The 17741-nt window shown below is 54.2% G+C and overlaps 7 protein-coding genes across 7 annotated transcripts; 6 read left to right on the top strand and 1 right to left on the bottom strand.

The window, feature by feature from the left end:
* Positions 1 to 2295: 2295 nt before the first annotated feature.
* Positions 2296 to 3871, top strand: PG997_009274 (oxidoreductase FAD-binding protein; the record flags this gene model as incomplete). Its single annotated transcript, XM_066813589.1, has 3 exons — positions 2296 to 2301; positions 2374 to 2843; positions 2926 to 3871. The coding sequence occupies 3 exons, from the start codon at positions 2296 to 2298 to the stop codon at positions 3869 to 3871; spliced, it is 1422 nt and encodes a 473-aa protein (XP_066665551.1).
* An 845-nt stretch (positions 3872 to 4716) lies between these two features.
* On the top strand, positions 4717 to 5206 carry PG997_009273 (uncharacterized protein; the record flags this gene model as incomplete). Its single annotated transcript, XM_066813588.1, has 2 exons — positions 4717 to 5052; positions 5129 to 5206. The coding sequence occupies 2 exons, from the start codon at positions 4717 to 4719 to the stop codon at positions 5204 to 5206; spliced, it is 414 nt and encodes a 137-aa protein (XP_066665550.1).
* A 1090-nt stretch (positions 5207 to 6296) lies between these two features.
* PG997_009272 (uncharacterized protein) lies at positions 6297 to 6941 on the top strand (the record flags this gene model as incomplete). The annotated part of the gene is made up of 1 exon (XM_066813587.1): positions 6297 to 6941. The coding sequence occupies one exon, from the start codon at positions 6297 to 6299 to the stop codon at positions 6939 to 6941; it is 645 nt and encodes a 214-aa protein (XP_066665549.1).
* A 1053-nt stretch (positions 6942 to 7994) lies between these two features.
* On the top strand, positions 7995 to 9758 carry PG997_009271 (uncharacterized protein; the record flags this gene model as incomplete). Its single annotated transcript, XM_066813586.1, has 3 exons — positions 7995 to 8499; positions 8562 to 9406; positions 9480 to 9758. The coding sequence occupies 3 exons, from the start codon at positions 7995 to 7997 to the stop codon at positions 9756 to 9758; spliced, it is 1629 nt and encodes a 542-aa protein (XP_066665548.1).
* Positions 9759 to 11000: 1242 nt separating this feature from the next.
* Positions 11001 to 11234, top strand: PG997_009270 (uncharacterized protein; the record flags this gene model as incomplete). The annotated part of the gene is made up of 1 exon (XM_066813585.1): positions 11001 to 11234. One exon carries the CDS (start codon positions 11001 to 11003, stop codon positions 11232 to 11234), a length of 234 nt encoding a protein of 77 aa, XP_066665547.1.
* Positions 11235 to 11363: 129 nt separating this feature from the next.
* On the bottom strand, positions 11364 to 11699 carry PG997_009269 (uncharacterized protein; the record flags this gene model as incomplete). Its single annotated transcript, XM_066813584.1, is given in 2 exon segments — positions 11364 to 11522; positions 11541 to 11699. 2 exon segments carry the CDS (start codon positions 11697 to 11699, stop codon positions 11364 to 11366), a joined length of 318 nt encoding a protein of 105 aa, XP_066665546.1.
* A 745-nt stretch (positions 11700 to 12444) lies between these two features.
* On the top strand, positions 12445 to 17663 carry PG997_009268 (uncharacterized protein; the record flags this gene model as incomplete). Its single annotated transcript, XM_066813583.1, has 5 exons — positions 12445 to 12502; positions 12558 to 13029; positions 13099 to 13929; positions 14079 to 17161; positions 17215 to 17663. The coding sequence occupies 5 exons, from the start codon at positions 12445 to 12447 to the stop codon at positions 17661 to 17663; spliced, it is 4893 nt and encodes a 1630-aa protein (XP_066665545.1).
* Between the last annotated feature and the right edge of the window lie 78 nt (positions 17664 to 17741).

Genomic DNA, 17741 nt, shown 5'->3' with positions numbered 1-17741 from the left:
ATGCCGACGATCTATTATACACTGTCAATTGGCTCTTTCCTCTTTTTGATCCACCAATTGTGTCGAATTCATAATATTCTGCCCGTGGGGTATTGCACTTCGGCCTCGACAAGAGAACCTTGAAGCTGGCCAGGCAGACAACCACAACAGCCACACTAGACTCAATACTGGTCCATATTGTGAGCCAGGACAACTCAGGCGTGCGTTGCTCGGAGCCATTGAAGGTAGCACGGATTATGGCGAACACTGCAATGATACAACCAAGACAGAGCACTGCGATCAGGCCGGCCTTCTGGGAGAGTGACATGCGTAGGCCAATAGTAAGCGAAATTGGGAGTGTCATAACTACAGGTAAGTATAAAGATCATCAGTCAATCCCCAAGACTAGTGAGTGTATTCGGAGAGGGAGACAGAAGGGAATGCTGAACTCACTCAAAACATCGATACAGATGTCGACTGCTGTGCTGTACTTTAGACTGATGAGGGTGAGCCGAGTGCCCTCCTCTGATGATTGGCACTGCACGCCGCCTAGTTTGGTCAACGATGACTAACATATGTGTGTCATTGTAACTAGGGCACTCACCATTTCCAGAAGAATATGCGAATAGGTACGATACAACTTCAATATGATCAATCGTGTGCTTGGAGATACCATATTGTTTGAATCAGATCAAGACTTACCGCAGCCAATGTACGAAAGAGCTGTAATGGCAGCGATAAACCGCCATGCTAATCGAGGATAGTATAGTTGGTCTGTCAACCGATAGAAGAACCCCAAAAACGCGGCTTTGACAGTCCACAAGCCTGTCCAGAACAGAAAGGTGTAGGCAAATTGGCAGTTCTGGAACCAATACACCCTTTCGGCAAATTGAGGACTTGGTGTCATTCGCCCGGCGCTGACCAACAATATCGTATACTGATGTGCGTCAGATAGATTCATTTCTATGATGGGTAAGAGATGAAAAGACGAACTAGTTGGTATGACAACAGTCATAAGACAGTTGTTCGCGATGAGGATGATGAGCGCTACTATCGTCAGGTAGTCGTCGGAGAAAAGACGATGAAGATAACGCCAACGGATCGTCAGCCGCGCCATAACGAACACGGTCGCTATGCCACACAGCGTCCACATTACTCCCTAATCCCCGCAAGGCTTTCGTCAGTTCACCTTCTGCTTGCTGGAGCCCTTCATCGGCAGAGTCACACTCACTAGTAGGACTGGTCGGTCGACCTTGGGTAATGGCCCAATGACAATAGCGTCCGCCATTTGACACGGTGTCGTGCTGAAGTTCAACTATCCTGAGAATGGCAGAAATGAAAAGGCGGGAATATGTCAAGACCGAAGGTGAGTGACCATCCTTCTTTTTTGGTGACGATGCCGAAGCATTGCTGATAAGCCCTGGGCCATGCTACTACATCACCTTTGAACCAACATACCTGCCATACGAGAGACCCCCGAGAGATATGCAAACACCGAAATCGAAAGAGCATCCAATTCTTGTTAGACCATACTGTAACATTCTCGCGAGACCCTTGCTTTTAAGCCTTGAGTGTAATCTGGCAGCGCGCAAGGGGCATGTCTCTCGTCTCATCATCAAGTGCTCCAGTCACCAGGCCAGATGGTCAAACGAATACGAAAGTTCCTACCTAGTTAGCATGAAAAGCCCACCAGGAGCTCTCATGCACCAGGAACCAGGCACCGGATTTCCCTTCTGTTTTTTGTTGCTTCACGGCCCGGTAGTTGGCAGGGGGCTTGTTTGCTCCCGAGCCCCCTTGCATAAGCACCCCTGGCGCAAAAATCAAATGAGATCCGACGCACTTTTCCACCCCACCACCTACCACCACTTCTGAATCGAGATCTAATATGATGTTGATATTGCAATAGAACAAAATGCGCGGCATGCCGCTCTCATCAACTTCTTGGTCTCCTGCTCGGTTATTCGCCCCGAAGGTACCGACTTGGCATTGACATACCAACCCGAAGTTGAGGCGCGAGCAGTTGGTGGCGTCTCTTCCATTCTTACACATCACCTGTGTCAATCCGATTATTTTGCCCCGTTACGTCCGCTGCTCCAAAAGGAAACCACCTTGACATTTTTGCGACGTTCGATTGGTACGACGATGTTCGAAAACTGGCCATTGGCCATACTTTTCGCTGGCTGTGGCTCTTTTCTGTTGTCGCTTCCGCGAAATCCTCGTCTAATGAGAATGATCAGACTCCTATCTCTGAAGGTACTGTTACAAGTACCGGGAATTGCGTAAGGGCACTCCTCTCTTCTTCGTGACACTGACACGATGAAGGTGAACGTGTCATCTGTCACCTTTCTTACGTGTATGTTCAAATTGTCGTTTTGACACTGACAATCCCGACAGTGCTCGGCGCTTGCATCGGTTCTCGGGAAGATTGTTTCTTTCCCCGGGACCGCTCCCTACGATAGCTCTTTGGCCTCCTACTGGAGTCTCCAAGAAACGGAGCTGCACCCTTCCTGCATAGTCACTCCCTCCAACCGGGACGAAGTTGCTTTGGCAATCAAAGCGCTAAGTATCGGAAGCAAGGCTTTCCCAGGTCAATGCAACTTTGCGATTCGGTCAGGTGGTCACACTGCTTGGGCAGGAGCGGCTAATATCGGGGCTGGCATCGTGATAGACTTGCAAAATCTCAACCAAGTTAATGTATCTGCCGACAAAACGACTGTCAAGATCGGGCCTGGGAACCGGTGGGGGAACGTATATAGCATACTTGACCCCCACGGGCTGGCCGTCACGGGAGGGCGACTGGCGACGGTCGGAGTCGGTGGCCTCGTGACTGGTGGCGGGTTCTCCCATTTTTCGCCGCGCTATGGGTAAGTTAGGATCTCTACCCAATGCCGCATGATTCCATAAGAAAAGGTTTCTCGCCACTATCTTGGCTAATACGTCCTAAAGGTTTGTCTGCGATACCGTCGACACCTTCGAGGTGGTCCTCGCATCTGGCCAGACTGTGAACGCCAATGCTGAATCCAATTCGGATCTGTGGCGGGCACTTCGTGGAGGCTCGAATAACTTTGGTATTGTCACCGCGTTCACCTTGCAGAGCTTCGCACAGCCGGATTACTGGGGCGGATCTATCATCAGCGACAGCTCCCATATCGACGAGCTATTCCAAGCCTTCGAGTCGTTCACTGGCAGCCCTGACTATGACCCCTACGCTACCAACATCCTCAATCTCATCTGGCAACCAGCCACGGACTCGTGGATGACGCTGCAAAGCCCATCGTACACCAAGAGACAGGCCAATCCTCCAGTGTTAAGGAACTTCAGCTCGGTCCCATCCCTAGTCAATACCATGCGCATCTCGAACAGCACCGACTTTGCCAATGAGCTGTACTCGGCACCGGGCCAGCGGGAACTCATGATAACCGCTACATTCCAAAATAGCCTGTCAATGTTACGCGCCATGCATGCCATAGAGTTGCAGACCGTCCCGGCCTTGCAAAATGTCTCGGGGCTTCAGTGGAGCTTGGCCCTTCAACCCCAGCCGGCCATCATGTTCAAGGCGAGCGCCAGGGCAGGAGGCAATTCTCTGGGCTTGGACGAGTCGGATGGAAACCTCTTCAATGTACTGCTGACCGCGACCTGGGTCGAGAAGACGGACGATCTGTTGGTGGAGTCGCAGACACGCAGTATGTTCGAGCGATTCGAAGCCGAGGCGAGGCGACTGGGTGTCACGAACTCATACCTGTACTTTAACTATGCGGCTTCCTGGCAGGATCCCATCAGTGGGTATGGAGAGAATAACAAGGTATTTCTAGAGGAAGTGAGCAGGAAGTACGATCCGCAGGGCTTGTTTCAGAAGAGTGTGCCTGGGGGTTCAAGCTGTTCAATTAAGTAAGGAGATGAGCTTTCCCTGGACATCCATTGAAACACGAATACAATCTCGTATCTTCTTCAACACATATATGTCGCGTGTTATTGCCTTGTGACGTATAAAACTTTTGGGTAGCTGTGAATGTGCAACTTGAAGTTCTTTGCGCCGTCGGGCTGTACCTTGGATGGCATTGTGACTGGCCTCATCGTCACAACTTCCCGTCTTGGCGTGTACCAGCAATTCACTACTATCGATATATTCAATTGATCCTACTAATCTTTTGACTTATGTGCTTTTAGTGATGATGGCATGCCTATGTGGTCTCGCTCTGTACGGCACAAGGAGTTAGAATCGTGGATCATTATTCATATGAACTGGAAGGAGCATCCAAAGGCGGGTTAACAGCAGCAGCCACAGATTATTAACCAGGCGATTCTTTCAATGCGTATTAGATAAAATCGAAACTTCTCGGAATCCCTACAAAGATACCTAAACTCATCAATGCAGGCATCACCCCCCAGCAATCCCAGGAATATGTTCTAAGCGCACTTGCCGAATATATCCACGTAACTTCTGCTAAGGAGAACACACACAAGGTCCATCTGATTGCCGATGCCTTACGTCGATTGATCAATGTACTCGCCTTGATATTGAGTGCGTACGTCTTCGAAGCTGGGCTTAGTGGATCACTACATCTCAACATAGGACCCAGACCGTTCTTCCTTCCAACTACCAATTCCACCACACAACTCCCACCCGATTAATTACCTACCTACCTGTGGCTTCATCGATCGTGCCGTCAACGCTCGGATCCGCCAATCCCACCTGCAAATACAACTATGCCAACGCCGCATCAAAGTCTTGCCAAAATGGCTGGCGAGCCAGTCGACCAGTTCAGGGAGAGAATCAAACGGGAGCAGCGTAGCAGGTCTTCTGGCACTGCAGCAGGTAGTGGAAGCGAAGCAGGGAACAAAGGCCAAGACAATGGAGCCGACAAAGGCGAAGACGAGGGAAACGACATCACAAAGATCAGATTGAGAGAGAACTCAAGATTCCAGAGAGAGACGGCTTGGGTTTTCAAACGGACGGAGACCATGTGGGCGCACCTGCAGAACTATGCAAACTCCATACATGCCAACTTTGACAATTTGCGCTTCGTCACCCATGATGGATCAAGAATCAACCGTACGGACACACCTGAGTGGGTAAGAGACAAGTTCAACCCCATGAACCAGATATTTCATATGCAGCATGTTTACTAACTCCAAACGGTGTCTGCAGCTCGGATTGGAGGAGGATGAAATCATTGACGTGCTTCCAATGGCAATCGGTGGACAACGCTGCCTGGAAGCGATGTGATCTCCGTGCCTACTCTGACCAACCGAATACTCACTAAGTCTGTATGGAGTGGAAAGAATAACAAATGTTTTGGAGATACTGCATCCTGAAGCGGGGGTAGTTGGCTGGATGCCTTGATTAAGCCACGGGAATGTATTGCAATGATAGGGATCCTCGGTCACTTCATTAGGTATTTCCACAAGCAAGAATAATGTTTTGCCCTTGATGAATGAACTTACATTGAGAAATGCTCCCGAGCCTCACATAGGACTGCGACCTGTCTTGCCCTGTAGGCCATGTAAAGGGTTCGCATATCCATATCGACACTCACACTTGTGCCGGGTTTTCATGATGTTGCAGATAGTGATCCACGGTTGGTAGATTTTACACATGCCTGCTCTGCATTTATGAGATCTAGAACAGTTCTCTAGAACAATTCTTCCATGACAAAGAGATCAATGTATTAGAAACAAAGCTAGTGCAACAATGCAGGTCACCGCCGTTGTTGCCATACAATACCATCGTAGATTATGGGCTCCAATACATATTAATATGTAGAGCAAATCCCTTTCGACTCGAGAGAATATCACAAAAATCGCCAGATCACCTTTAGCATCAACAACCATCTACAACAACAAGGTAAAGACGCCCCCTGACACAATGGCTTACGACAGAGTACTGATCGGGAAGAACGGTAGCATTTTAGGAAAGATTAAATTCTTGGAATCCCCCGAGATGAGTGAGAGATCCCAAAGTCCAGGTAGTGTCCTGGAATTCGACCGAAGAGCGACTTATCTTGCCCAGTTTCGGACAGTGACGATTTCGAGCCGTCCCACTTCCCCCTGAAGGAAGTTCAGATTTCCAAGAAAGACCCATTCGCACAGACGCCATTGCCGACTATCGTGACAGGGCACAACCACGCCGTCACACTAGACCTACCTCGTCGTCATCATCTAGACCTACTTCGTCGTCGTCATCTCCCTCCTCGGCTAGGACAAGTGAGCGACGATCAAGTCGGAGCAACTCCAGCCCCCGCCGCAAAGCCTGCCTCCGCTCCTATTCCGAGGTCCAGCATAAGCCCACACCGTCACCGCCAAGCAGCAGCTCCACAATGCGCCGTGCAGTCCGCGACCTGCTCCGAAAGGACGCCCCCGGCAGCCATCAGTACGCCGAAAGGGAGTCCTACGTGCCCTCCCCCAAGATCACCTTCCTGATCGACCATCCCAAGCTGACGTGTCAGATCTGCCAGGACACGACGCTGAAGCTCTCCTCCTCCTCTGACGACGACGACGACACGCCACAGCCGGGCGACTTCGACTACGACGAGTCGGAAGACCGGACCCCGGCCATCCTGCCCTGCGCCCACGTCGCCTGCACCGCGTGCATGAGCGCCTGGCTGAAGGAGCACGACGGCTGCCCCTTCTGCCGCGAGGTCCACAAGCACGACCGGTGCCAGCACCCCGTCGGCTACCGCCAGCTGACGCACGCCGCCATCGCGTCCCTGCCCGCGACCAAGCCCGAGGGCGGGCGGGTCGCGCCCGACTGCGACCGGTGCTCGGCGCGGGCGCGCGAGCGCCGCGCCCGCGACAAGATGGCCGGGCTCGCGGACCGGTACGTCCGGGCGCGCGAGGAGGCCGAGATGCGGCCCGAGAGCGGCGAGGCGCAGGACGCGCACAGGAGGGCCAAGAAGGCGTTTGAGCGCTGCGGGCTCGATGTCGGGTACGAGGAGGTCATGGCGGAGCATACGGCCTGGTGAGTGAGTGCTATTCTTCTGCTATTCTTCTTTTCTTTCGCTTTCTCTCTCCTTTCTGTTATCTTTTTATTGCGCGGCGTTTGATACGTCGCTTTTTGGTTTTGTTATCTATCCCGGCCTGCATTATTACTGTCTTTGGTGAGGCATCTCGTATTGGCGAGTTGCTATTTAATATCACCATAGAAATTATGTGAGTGGCATAGAAGGGAGTTAGATCTGTTTTGTTTTATTTTGTAATGTTGATAAGACGAGGTAAGTATGTACTGAGCACCCGCTTCTGGGCTTGCAATAATACATAATGTTTCAACATGTTCTTTGAACTTGACATCCCCGAAGTTAAAATGTAATAAGTCCAGGAGTGTATTACAAATCGTTCCCTTTAGTACCACCATCTACAAAGGTATAAAAACAATACACGCTACCCCTATTTGACTTTCCCGCCGGACGCCCCGTGCCAAATAGGGGTAGCTCGTATATTGTGACCGACCTTGTTCGTTTCATCTCTAAAATTATATAAACAGCCGCAGACGCCAATACATAAGTTACCTTATAGTCATAGAGTTCGTACTCTTCGTCACCGTTGTAAAATCGAACTGGATGTGTATAGCTTCACGGGTATTATATAGCGACAATCTCCTGTACCGAGAAGCCTCGCATCGTAGCACACTACTGACGGTGGCATACATACTAAATCCTACTCAGTCGATGCTGAATTTCTTGGCATTTCGTCAGTGATGCCCAATTGTGATTGACCCCAAGTCGGCAATCATCTACCGAAGGGGGTGATGCGGGGGAACAGGGGCAGGTAGATGCAAATCAAGATAGATCTCCCGCGTCTCAATTGGAGAATGCATGCATCATCTGCGCAGTTATACTAACAATATCGGGAATACGGATAATCCCGATGGGGGTACTTCCTTTCCATCCTCCGTTTTGTCACGATAAGTAACCCCCTCTTCCGCCCCCTTTTCTCCTCGTCACCGATCATCCGACAACCTGCCACTTGGCCTCCTCTCGTCTCGTCCCTGAAAGCAACACCAGACCCAGTTCTTAGTCATGGCGGCAAATACGCGCATCGCCAAGCTCCCGGATACGTCCCTCTGGGCGAACCGGCGCTGCCTACTCATCTGTATCGTCGTGTCGCTGGCCAACATGCAATATGGCCTGGACTCGGCTATCGTGGGGAGCCTGCAGGCGATGCCTGGGTTCCTGAAGGTGTTTGGGTACGAGGACCCGTCGGCGGTCGCGACGAAAGGGTACGCCATCGGCGGCACGTTTCAGCGGCTGATCGGGTCGCTCCTGACCCTGGGCGCGTTCCTGTCGTCGCTTTGTGCGGGCGCCTTCGCCCATTACTGGGGCCGCCGCTCTGCTCTCTGGTCCGCTTGCGCGCTCAACGCTGTTGCTTGCATCATACAGGTCGCCTCGAGCGACAAGGCCGCCGTGTATGTCGGGCGGCTGGCTTTGGGCGTGGCGAATGGGTTTCTTGTTACCTTCTCTAACATCTACACGGCCGAGGTGGCCCCATTCCAGCTCAGGGCGGTGTTTGTCGCGCTGTTTTCTGGTGAGTTTACATTGGGCAGGTTCTGTACGGCCTGTATTTGCTAATGCATGGGATTTACGCAGAATGGGTCAACGTGGGGAGCATCATCGGGGCGGCCGTAGCAAATGCCACAAAGGGCAGGTTGGACAAAGGCTCCTACCAGATCCCGCTCGGGACCCTATTCATTGTCCCCGTGTTTCTTACGATCGGGCTGTTCTTTGTGCCGGAGTCGCCGAGGTATCTAGTCTACAAGGGCGACCTGAAGGCCGGGAGAGCGTCCTTGGAAGCGCTAAGGGGTCACTCCCTACAGCCGGAAGAGCTGGAGCTCGAGTGGGCCGAGATGGTGGAGGGCATCGAGGAGGAGAAGCGGATCGCGCAGACGATCGGGCCGCTGGACATGCTCAGGGGTTCCGACCTTCGACGCACGCTCCTCTGCCACGGCATCATCGCCACGCAGGCCGGGTCCGGCTCCTGGTTCATGATCAGCTACGCGACCTACTTCATGATTGTGGCGGGCCTGTCGGTGGACGAGGCCTTCCAGTTCTCCGTCATGAACACGTGCCTGGGCTTCATCGGGGTCAACCTGGGCATCTACGCGATGCGGCACCTGTGCGGACGCCGCGCCATCCTCATGGTCGGCGCCGTGGTCCAGGCCCTGGCCATGCTGGGCATGGCCGTGGGGCCCACGACGGCGATGGCGCAGGGGAACCGCGACGCGGTCCGCGGCTCGGTCATCGCCTTCACCGGCCTCTACATGTTCGCCTACAACGCCTTCGTCGGCAACGCGTCCTACCCGGCCGCTACCGAGATGGTGAGCACCCGTCTGCGTGCCTGGACTGTTGGGTCCGCGACCTCGTTGGGGTATTTGCTGGCTTGGCTGACGGGCTTTTGCTCGCCTTACTTTATCAACCCCGAGAACTTGAACTGGGTAAGCAATCTCCCTAGCAAACTATATAACATGACGATATCGTACTAAGCTGTAATCTCATATGGACTATCAGGGTGCAAAATACGCTTATATTTGGGCAGCAACCAATCTTTTCTGCCTCGTCTTCTTCTACCTTTGCGTCCCGGAGACGAAGAACAGAACGTTGGAAGAGATCGACGAGCTTTTCGCCAACCAGGTTTCCGTCCGAAACTTCAAGAAGTACGAGACCACGATATTGGACAAGGCGATGAGGGCTGTCGAGGAGCAGCACAAGTCCGAGGGGTGGCGACGGAGCATGTGGATAATGCGACATCAAAATCTGAATGATTGTCGTGTTATACATCCGGGCTGAGACATGCTACAGTAAGACTACGGCGGAAATACCTGACCGGCACGTGTGGTCATCACCTCCTTTTTCAGTTTCCAATTCTGCCAAGATCATTTTGGTATAGAGCGAGGTATACGTCACGACTTCCATCGTTGATAGTATTGAGCGGCTGACCGCCGTCAGAAATGAAAAGAGGACCATTGATTGATATTATCTTCATATCCTTGATGCTAGTTGTTGCACTTATCTACTATCGTGGCGCGACTCGAGCCTGTATCAACACTTAGAAAGGGGTTTGCAGCTTCAGACGAAGTAGGTAGGTAGGTAAGTATGCAATTACATCTTATTCAGTGCGGGTGTCATGGAAAACAGCTACTTTGACACGGAGACACAAATCTCTACGCGCTCTGCACCCCTGCCGCCCTCATCTCACACCAGCGGGAACTCAATGATTGATTGGCATGGTTCTCGAGAAGATCCAGCGCTTAGGTACTGATCATGGCCTATGTGCAACTCGCACTAGGAATTGGTCCGCTGGAAGGCCTCGAACTAGGCGTTGATGCGGTACCTAGCGTCAAAATTGTCCGAGACGGCCTAGCACATCTCGCTCTCACAGTATCTCGGCCCCATTCGTGTACATTGCCAGACCAGCTACTTCTCCACGCCTCTTTCGGGCAGCAGTTCGAAGAAAGCGAGCCTTCGAAGCGAAGAAAGTTAGCTTTCGAAGCTGACGCGGTCGCGCACGTCGTCCATCGGCAGCTTCTGGCTCTGCTTCAACGTGTCGTCCATCTCATTCTGAACCTTCCAGGAATTCAGGTGGGGGGACAGCTTAAAAGGTGGATATCGAGATTAGCTGTCCGTGCACATTCGTTAGGTACTGTAGTGCGTTGTTGCTGCATTTAGTAGATCGAAAAAACAACAGCACCAGAGCGGTTGTTCTTTCCACCCTCAACTTTCCATTGATTGCAAAAGAAAAGTGATCGCCTGCCGAACCTGAGCGAGGACGACTGCCACATGGCCGCTGCCACCGCCAATGTTCCCGACGGTGCCGTCGCGTTGACGTCTGCTCAGGTACGACGCTGTTCTCCACTGTTCGCTGGCATTAGTCACACTGTACACATCATGACTGGCGGTGACTGGCGGTGTAGAGAACGCATAACGCATACGTTGCCGCCAACCAGCCATCGCCCTTTCCGACCAGCCATCGCCAATTGCGAACGGTCAGCCTGCAAGGCTGCTCGAGATGCTTGGCATGGCACATGGAAAATGGACGCCCGTGCCCTGCTGCTTCGAAAGAAGACCGGGTGGATGCTGGACTTTTCCTGGTGCATTCGCAGGTCCCCGCTCGTCTCCACGACCGCCCTGGCCATCTCATCGAGCCTGATCAGTGATGAACACGATCAGCTGCTCCGCTGTCCTCCCAGTTCCAGCAGAATGGTATGGATGGATGCCTCCCCACAGCGCCACCAGGCACAAGGCACCAAGAGGGCCTGCCGGTAGTGTTCCATTGACCGTACCTCTTCGTCGAGGAGGTCATTGCGAGAGAAGACGCTGGGCCTGCGCTCCTCGAAGAAGCAATGTTCGATCAGATGCGAATGATACGCTCAGTTCGATCCTGGCTAGCCTGGATTACTTGGCGAGTTCCTTGCTGGACATTCCCTCTCCGGCTAGGATTAGTGTGAAGAAGTCGGAGTCGAGAGCCAATTGGGAGGCCGCGAGCTCGTAGCCACGCGTATAGTAATGACGGTAGAAGAATCGAGTTGGTCCTTCGACAAGTCGTTGCCGGGTCTCGATGGTGTCTCATACTACCCTAGAGCTGTCGAGTCGATACACTTTGCTCTTGGCGGAAAAGGTAGGTTCTGCAGCATTGTTGGACTGTATGTATTTGGTGGTGGTCGTCGTGGCCTTCTCCAGGACGTCCTTGGCCAATCCAAGGATAGAAGCGTTTTCTTCGGCAGAAGACATGATCGGGAGGACAGTCGGTCTCTTTCGACTTCGAGATGTCTACTGATCTGACGCTTGTCTGACACTTGACTAACAAGAGAGGAATGCAGACAGGCCGGGCTGGCGGGCATCTGACAACTATATCTATATAAAATTGCCCCTCATACCGGAGACGGACTACGCATCCGAGGAGCGTTGGAACTGCATATCGACCCAGGCCATTCACGCGGAAATCGGATGCCGCGCGCATCGCTCCCAAGAGGGTTGGGAAAAGGTACGGAAGTGGGCCGTGATGCAGCACTGCAGCGACACGTTGGTCGACCGTATTTAGGTACTAGTTGTTTGCTACCGCCCCGATTGGTCGTCCGTGGGCCTTTGCGGGACGGCAGATGCGTGTGATTGACCGAAGGAATCAGAGCCCCGGCCGGCAAACCCGCACCTAGACCCGCTTTGGCTAGTCGGCAGGCGAATTGCCGCATTCAGCGCCTAAGGGGTCATGCATCCTGGCCCGACTAGTGAGACGACGAATGCGACGATAACCAAGCGTCGCCGGGGTCCAGTCTTAGCAGAGATGTACAGTGGGAACGGTGAAGAGGAAGAGGGGCCAGCGAACACGATAGAAACTGGTCAATGCCCTCGTGATCTCAACGGTCCGCATTTTCTGTCAGCCAGCTATATTATCTATGACTCGGCATCCTCCACGAGCCAGGAAAGCCTCCAAAAAACACCACTTTCCAGGAATTGTAAACCTCCATCATAGGCGGATATGGAGTCAGCACCGGACCTCGACGGACAACATGAGCCGGTCTCGATTGTCGGAATGGGTAAGCCCCAGCCTGACTCGCAGCAATGGGAGAGAGACACTGACAGGCCTGACAGGGTGCCGCTGGGCCGGTGGGGTGAGCAGTCCGAGTGGGCTATGGGAGCTTTTGAGAAACAACAGAGACGGATGGCGACAGTTTGACGAGCCTCGATTCTCCACGAGGGGATTCCATCATCCGAACAAGGACCGCCCGGGCTCGTTGCGCATGCAAGGCGGCTTTCTCGTAGATGAAGACGCGCGACTATTCGACAGTGCCTTCTTTGGTATCGCCAGTCGCGAGGTGGAAACCATGGATCCGTCGCAGCGGAAGCTGCTTGAGGTCGTCTACGAAGCTTTCGAGAACGGAGGTGAGACGTGGGAGAGCATTTCGAACTCTCGGACCGGTGTCTACATCGGTAACTGTGCCCTGGATCATGTCCTGATTCAAGCCCGCGATTGGGAGAACCCCAAGTCGTACGCCGCGACTGGAGCAGATACCAGCGTCTTGGCCAATCGTATCAGTCACATATTTAACCTACATGGGCCAAGGTAAGTGCTCAGACATGGCATGGGCCGGTGTGCGCCCCAGAGGCATCCGATGCTTACCGAAGTCTACAGTATGGCCATGAACACAGCGTGTTCGTCGTCGATGTACGCTCTCCATATGGCTGTCAGTGCCATTCGAAACGACGATTGCGATGGAGCGATAGTAGCCGCGGCCAACTGGATCACCGACCCCAACATGCAATTTGTGCTGGACAAGCTTGGCGTGCTATCACCGACGTCTCGATGCCATACGTTCGACGCCTCCGCCGACGGATACGCCCGCGGCGAAGGGTTTGCTGCCTTGTACCTGAAGAAGTCGTCCATCGCAGTTCTAGAGCAACTCCCGATTCGAGCCATGATCCGAGGCACCGCTATCAATGCCAATGGACGGACCGGAGGCATTACACACCCAAGTACGACGGGCCAGGAAGATGTTATACGGAAGGCCTACGAGAATGCGGGGAACCTCCCCTTCGGCGACACTACTTTCTTTGAGTGCCACGGAACCGGCAACCAAGAGGACGATATCATCGAAGTTGAGGCGATTGGCAATATCTTCGCTTCCTCTAGGTCAAATCTTCGCAAAGACCGCCTCCTGATCGGTTCCGTCAAGCCAAATCTGGGCCATACCGAAGGTGCGAGCGCCATCGCCTCCATTATGAAGGTGGTGTTATCGCTTGAGGCAGGGGAAGTTCCGCCAACTTTCGGGGTGGGGGATCTGAATACGCACATCGACTTCGCGAAAGCCAAAGTGGACGTCGTCAGAGAGTGTGCCATAAAATGGCCTGAGGGCAAGGTTCGCCGCGCGAGTGTCAACTCCTTTGGGTTCGGGGTGCCAACGGGCATTGTGTCATTGACCACGTCAACGTGGTGCTTCCTGGATATGCCAAGCCCGGCATCCTGGTACGTCCCCCCGTCGATGACAGCGCGCACAATGTCCCAGCCCATGGCAACACGAGCGGTCGCAAGTCCATTGACCAGCTTCATGGTCATGGTGAACCGAGTTTCCATCCCATTAGTCGATCCAAATCCTTTGGATCCAAATCCATCAGCGCAGCGGCCAATAGCCGCGCCAACAAGGACAAGCGCAAGTCGAGGGCCCTCTCTACCGGCCCCAAGAGGAGTGGTTCTATTGATTGGGTCACGTCCAAGCTCGGCTCCATGTTCCATAACTCAAATGGCGCCCGTATCAACGGAGTATCTCCCAACGGGCCGGTTACATATCAAGCATCTGCTAATGGGACATCTATCAACTTAAACGGTGTCGTTCCGTCAACCACAAATACCGGTAGGCATGGGGCAGGGCCGCAAAAGGTAATGAAGGTCGACGCGAACACACGCCAGATGGTCGTACTGCCCTTCTCAGCACACAATGCATCCTCCCTCAAGCTGAACATCGACGCCCTATCAGCATCCAGCAGCCGTTGGCCGTTGGCAGACATTGCTTACACACTGGGCTGCAAGCGCTCGCGACTGCAGCACCGGACCTTCCGCATCGTGGATGCAGACGATGTCGCGTCAGGTCTCGCGACCGAGCAGCGTAGCTTCACCAGCCCGGTGCACAGCAGCAGCCTTGCGTATGTCTTCACGGGACAGGGCGCTCAGTGGCACACTATGGGCGCCGAGCTCTTCGAATACGCCACATTCTGTACGACGATAACTTACCTTGACCAGGTCTTGGATGCCCATCCCGGCCGGCCTCCGTGGAGGATCGCGACCGTCCTTGCGGGCCAGTTCGAGTCCGATCTGATGCTATCGGCGTTGGTATCACAAGTCGTCTGCACGGCTGTCCAGATCGCCCTCGTGGATCTCTTGGCCTCGTGGGGCATCAGGCCCGCGGCCGTCGTCGGCCACTCCTCGGGCGAGATGGCAGCAGCCTATGCGTCAGGCCGGATCACCGCCGCCGAGGCCATAACAGCCGCGTACTGCCGTGGGCAACTCGTCTCAAAGACCCAAAAGAATGGTGCCATGCTGGCCGTGGGCCTGGGAGCCGACCAAGTCAACCCCTACCTGGCAGGGTGGGAAGAGCAAGTGCAGACCGCGGCCCTCAATTCACCGAACAATATCACCCTTTCTGGCGACGAAGAGGCCATCACGGCCATTTCCACCAAGTTGTCGCAGGACGGCGTGTTTAACCGCATTCTGCCCACTGGCGGGATCGCCTACCAATCCCGCCAAATGAAGGTTATTGGAAGCGACTACAGCGCCATGCTTCTCGATGGCATTGATCACATCCGGAAGCACGGATTCCTCAACCCCGCGAAGCGTTGCCGCCCTGTCCCTTGGGTATCGTCCGTCACGCCGCATAAGGCGATGCCGAGCGACGGCTTGATCACGGCCGCGTACTGGCGAGCTAACCTTGAGTCGCCGGTCCGGTTCACCGAAGCCGTGACGAACATGTTGGGTCTGTCCCTATCCGACGGGAAGATTGATGCGATGGTCGAGATTGGGCCCCACCCGGCTCTCAAGGGCCCACTGGAGCAGATAATGAAGAGTGTCGGAAAGGCGGTACCCTATCTCTCAACACTGAAGATGAACACAAACGGCATCGAGCTAATGCTCCAGCTTGCTGGGAGTCTGTTCTGCCTCAATTCCGAAATCGACATGGCGGCGGTTAATGCGACTGACGAAGCACCAGGGCTCATTTCTCACGGATGTACTGCCATCGACCTCCCGAAATACCAATTCACATACGGGCCCATCAGCTACTATGAGTGCAGAGCCAGTAAAGAGTACAGGCTGCGGAAGGTGCCCCGACATGACCTACTTGGGTCGAAGCTGCCTGGCGCCAGCAAACTGCAACCGCAGTGGCGCAATGTTCTCCGCCTCAAGGACGTCCCCTGGCTGAGAGATCATCGCGTGATTTCTGACGCCGTATTCCCAGCCTCGGGCTTCATTGCCATGGCAATCGAAGCTGTCACCAGAGTCTATCATGAGGTGCCCGAATCACTCCAGGTTACAGGCTTCGCTCTTCGAAAGGTAGATATCTTAGCTCCGATGAGATTCCCGGAAGATGATGCTGGCATCGAAATCATGTTCAGCATGCACCAAACCGAGTCCGGCACAGCGAGCTCTCCTGCCTGGGCCAGTTTCGCCGTCAGCTCGGTGAGCCGCGACTCGAGCGAGTGGACTGAACACTGCACCGGCATGATCAAGGTCGAGGTCGCCGAGCCGGAAGCAATCGAACCAATGAGTACCGAGATGGACGCTCGGTACCCCGATACCAGAGCCTGGTACGACAAGTTTTCTGAGATTGGCATCGGCTACGGTCCGACGTTCCAGCCTCTGTCGGACATCCGGGTTGACCCCTACAGAGGGCTCGCCAAGGCAAGCGTCAGATTGAATATGACCGAAGGGAACATGCAAGGCGAGTCGGAGTACCTGATTCACCCTACCGCGCTCAACGGCGCTTTCCAACTGGGCCTCATTGCGTGCTACGGGGGTCAGGTAGAGAAGGCGAGCACCGCGTTTGTCCCGGTGCATCTTTCCCAGATGTACGTAAACGCCGGGCTCGGCCGAAAGTCGGCCGTGGCCGTGGCGGAGGGCAAGATGCAAGGTCTCCGTGGCGCCTACATCGACCTGCAGCTGATGGACCAGGGTGGTCGGGTGGCGCTGCAGATCGAAAAGCTTCGCTGCATCAACTTGAAGAATTCGAAGAAGCCAGCAAGGAAAGCCTTCAGTAGCCCCTTCACCCGCGTGGTGTGGAAGCCGGATATCCGAAAATTGAACAACCGCCAGATTCGACAGGCATTTCCCCTTTCAGCAGATAGCCAAGACGACGCCGACATGCTGGAGACCGTCGACATGGTCTGCTGTCTGGTGGTCATGGACGTATACGAAAGATTTGTGCGCGACGGCGACGGTCCTCAGCCAAAGGGAGAGCTGCGCCATTGGCTTGACTGGGTCAGGAAGTGTGGCGAAGATGACCAGCGGCCCAACATGGTTCATGCCAGGCAGCTGTCCTTCGACGAGCGCCAGCACCTACTCCAGAAGCTGCACAGGCGGGCAAACGACAAGCCTGAGGTCGAGGCCGCTATGCGTCTGCAAAATAGCATCGGCGATATTCTCACCCATCACAACACAGGTATCGACGTCCTTGTCCCTGGTGGCCTCTTAACCTCGCTCTATGAGGCTGGTCACCTTATTAGCGGTGCCTTCCCCAACTGGCGAATGTGATGGACTCCCTAGGCCATGCCAATCCCAACATGCGCATTCTGGAAATCGGAGCGGGTACGGGATCGGCTACACGGGTGGCAATGAGAGCGCTGACTGGCGCGAACGGCATCAAGCGCTACAGCAACTACACCTTCACCGACTCTTCGGCTGGCTTCCTCACCTCGGCGCAGGAGGATATGTCCGAGTATCATGACATGACCTACGCCGTCCTGGACATTGAGCAGGACCCGCTCGCGAATGGTTTCGAACCCGTGTACGACGTCGTTGTGGCCTGCGAGACCATCCACGCCACCGTGAGCATGGAGAAGACCCTGGCCAACTGCCGCAGGCTCCTGAAGCCCGGCGGCAAGCTGGTGCTCGTAGAGAACACCAACTTGCGCGTCCTTCACACGATGATATACGGAACTCTTGCGGGCTACTGGATCGGCGCTGCTGACGGGCGCACCGAGGGCCCTTCATGAACCAGGAGACCTGGGACTCATTCCTGCGCAAGACCGGCTTTTCGGGTACGGAGCTGGTCCTAGACGATTACGAGCATC

Source organism: Apiospora hydei (assembly GCF_038363865.1).
Source record: "Apiospora hydei strain CBS 114990 chromosome Unknown utg000007l_segment0_segment0, whole genome shotgun sequence".
Lineage (NCBI taxonomy): Eukaryota > Fungi > Ascomycota > Sordariomycetes > Amphisphaeriales > Apiosporaceae > Apiospora > Apiospora hydei.
This window is presented reverse-complemented; position numbering and strand designations above follow the sequence as displayed.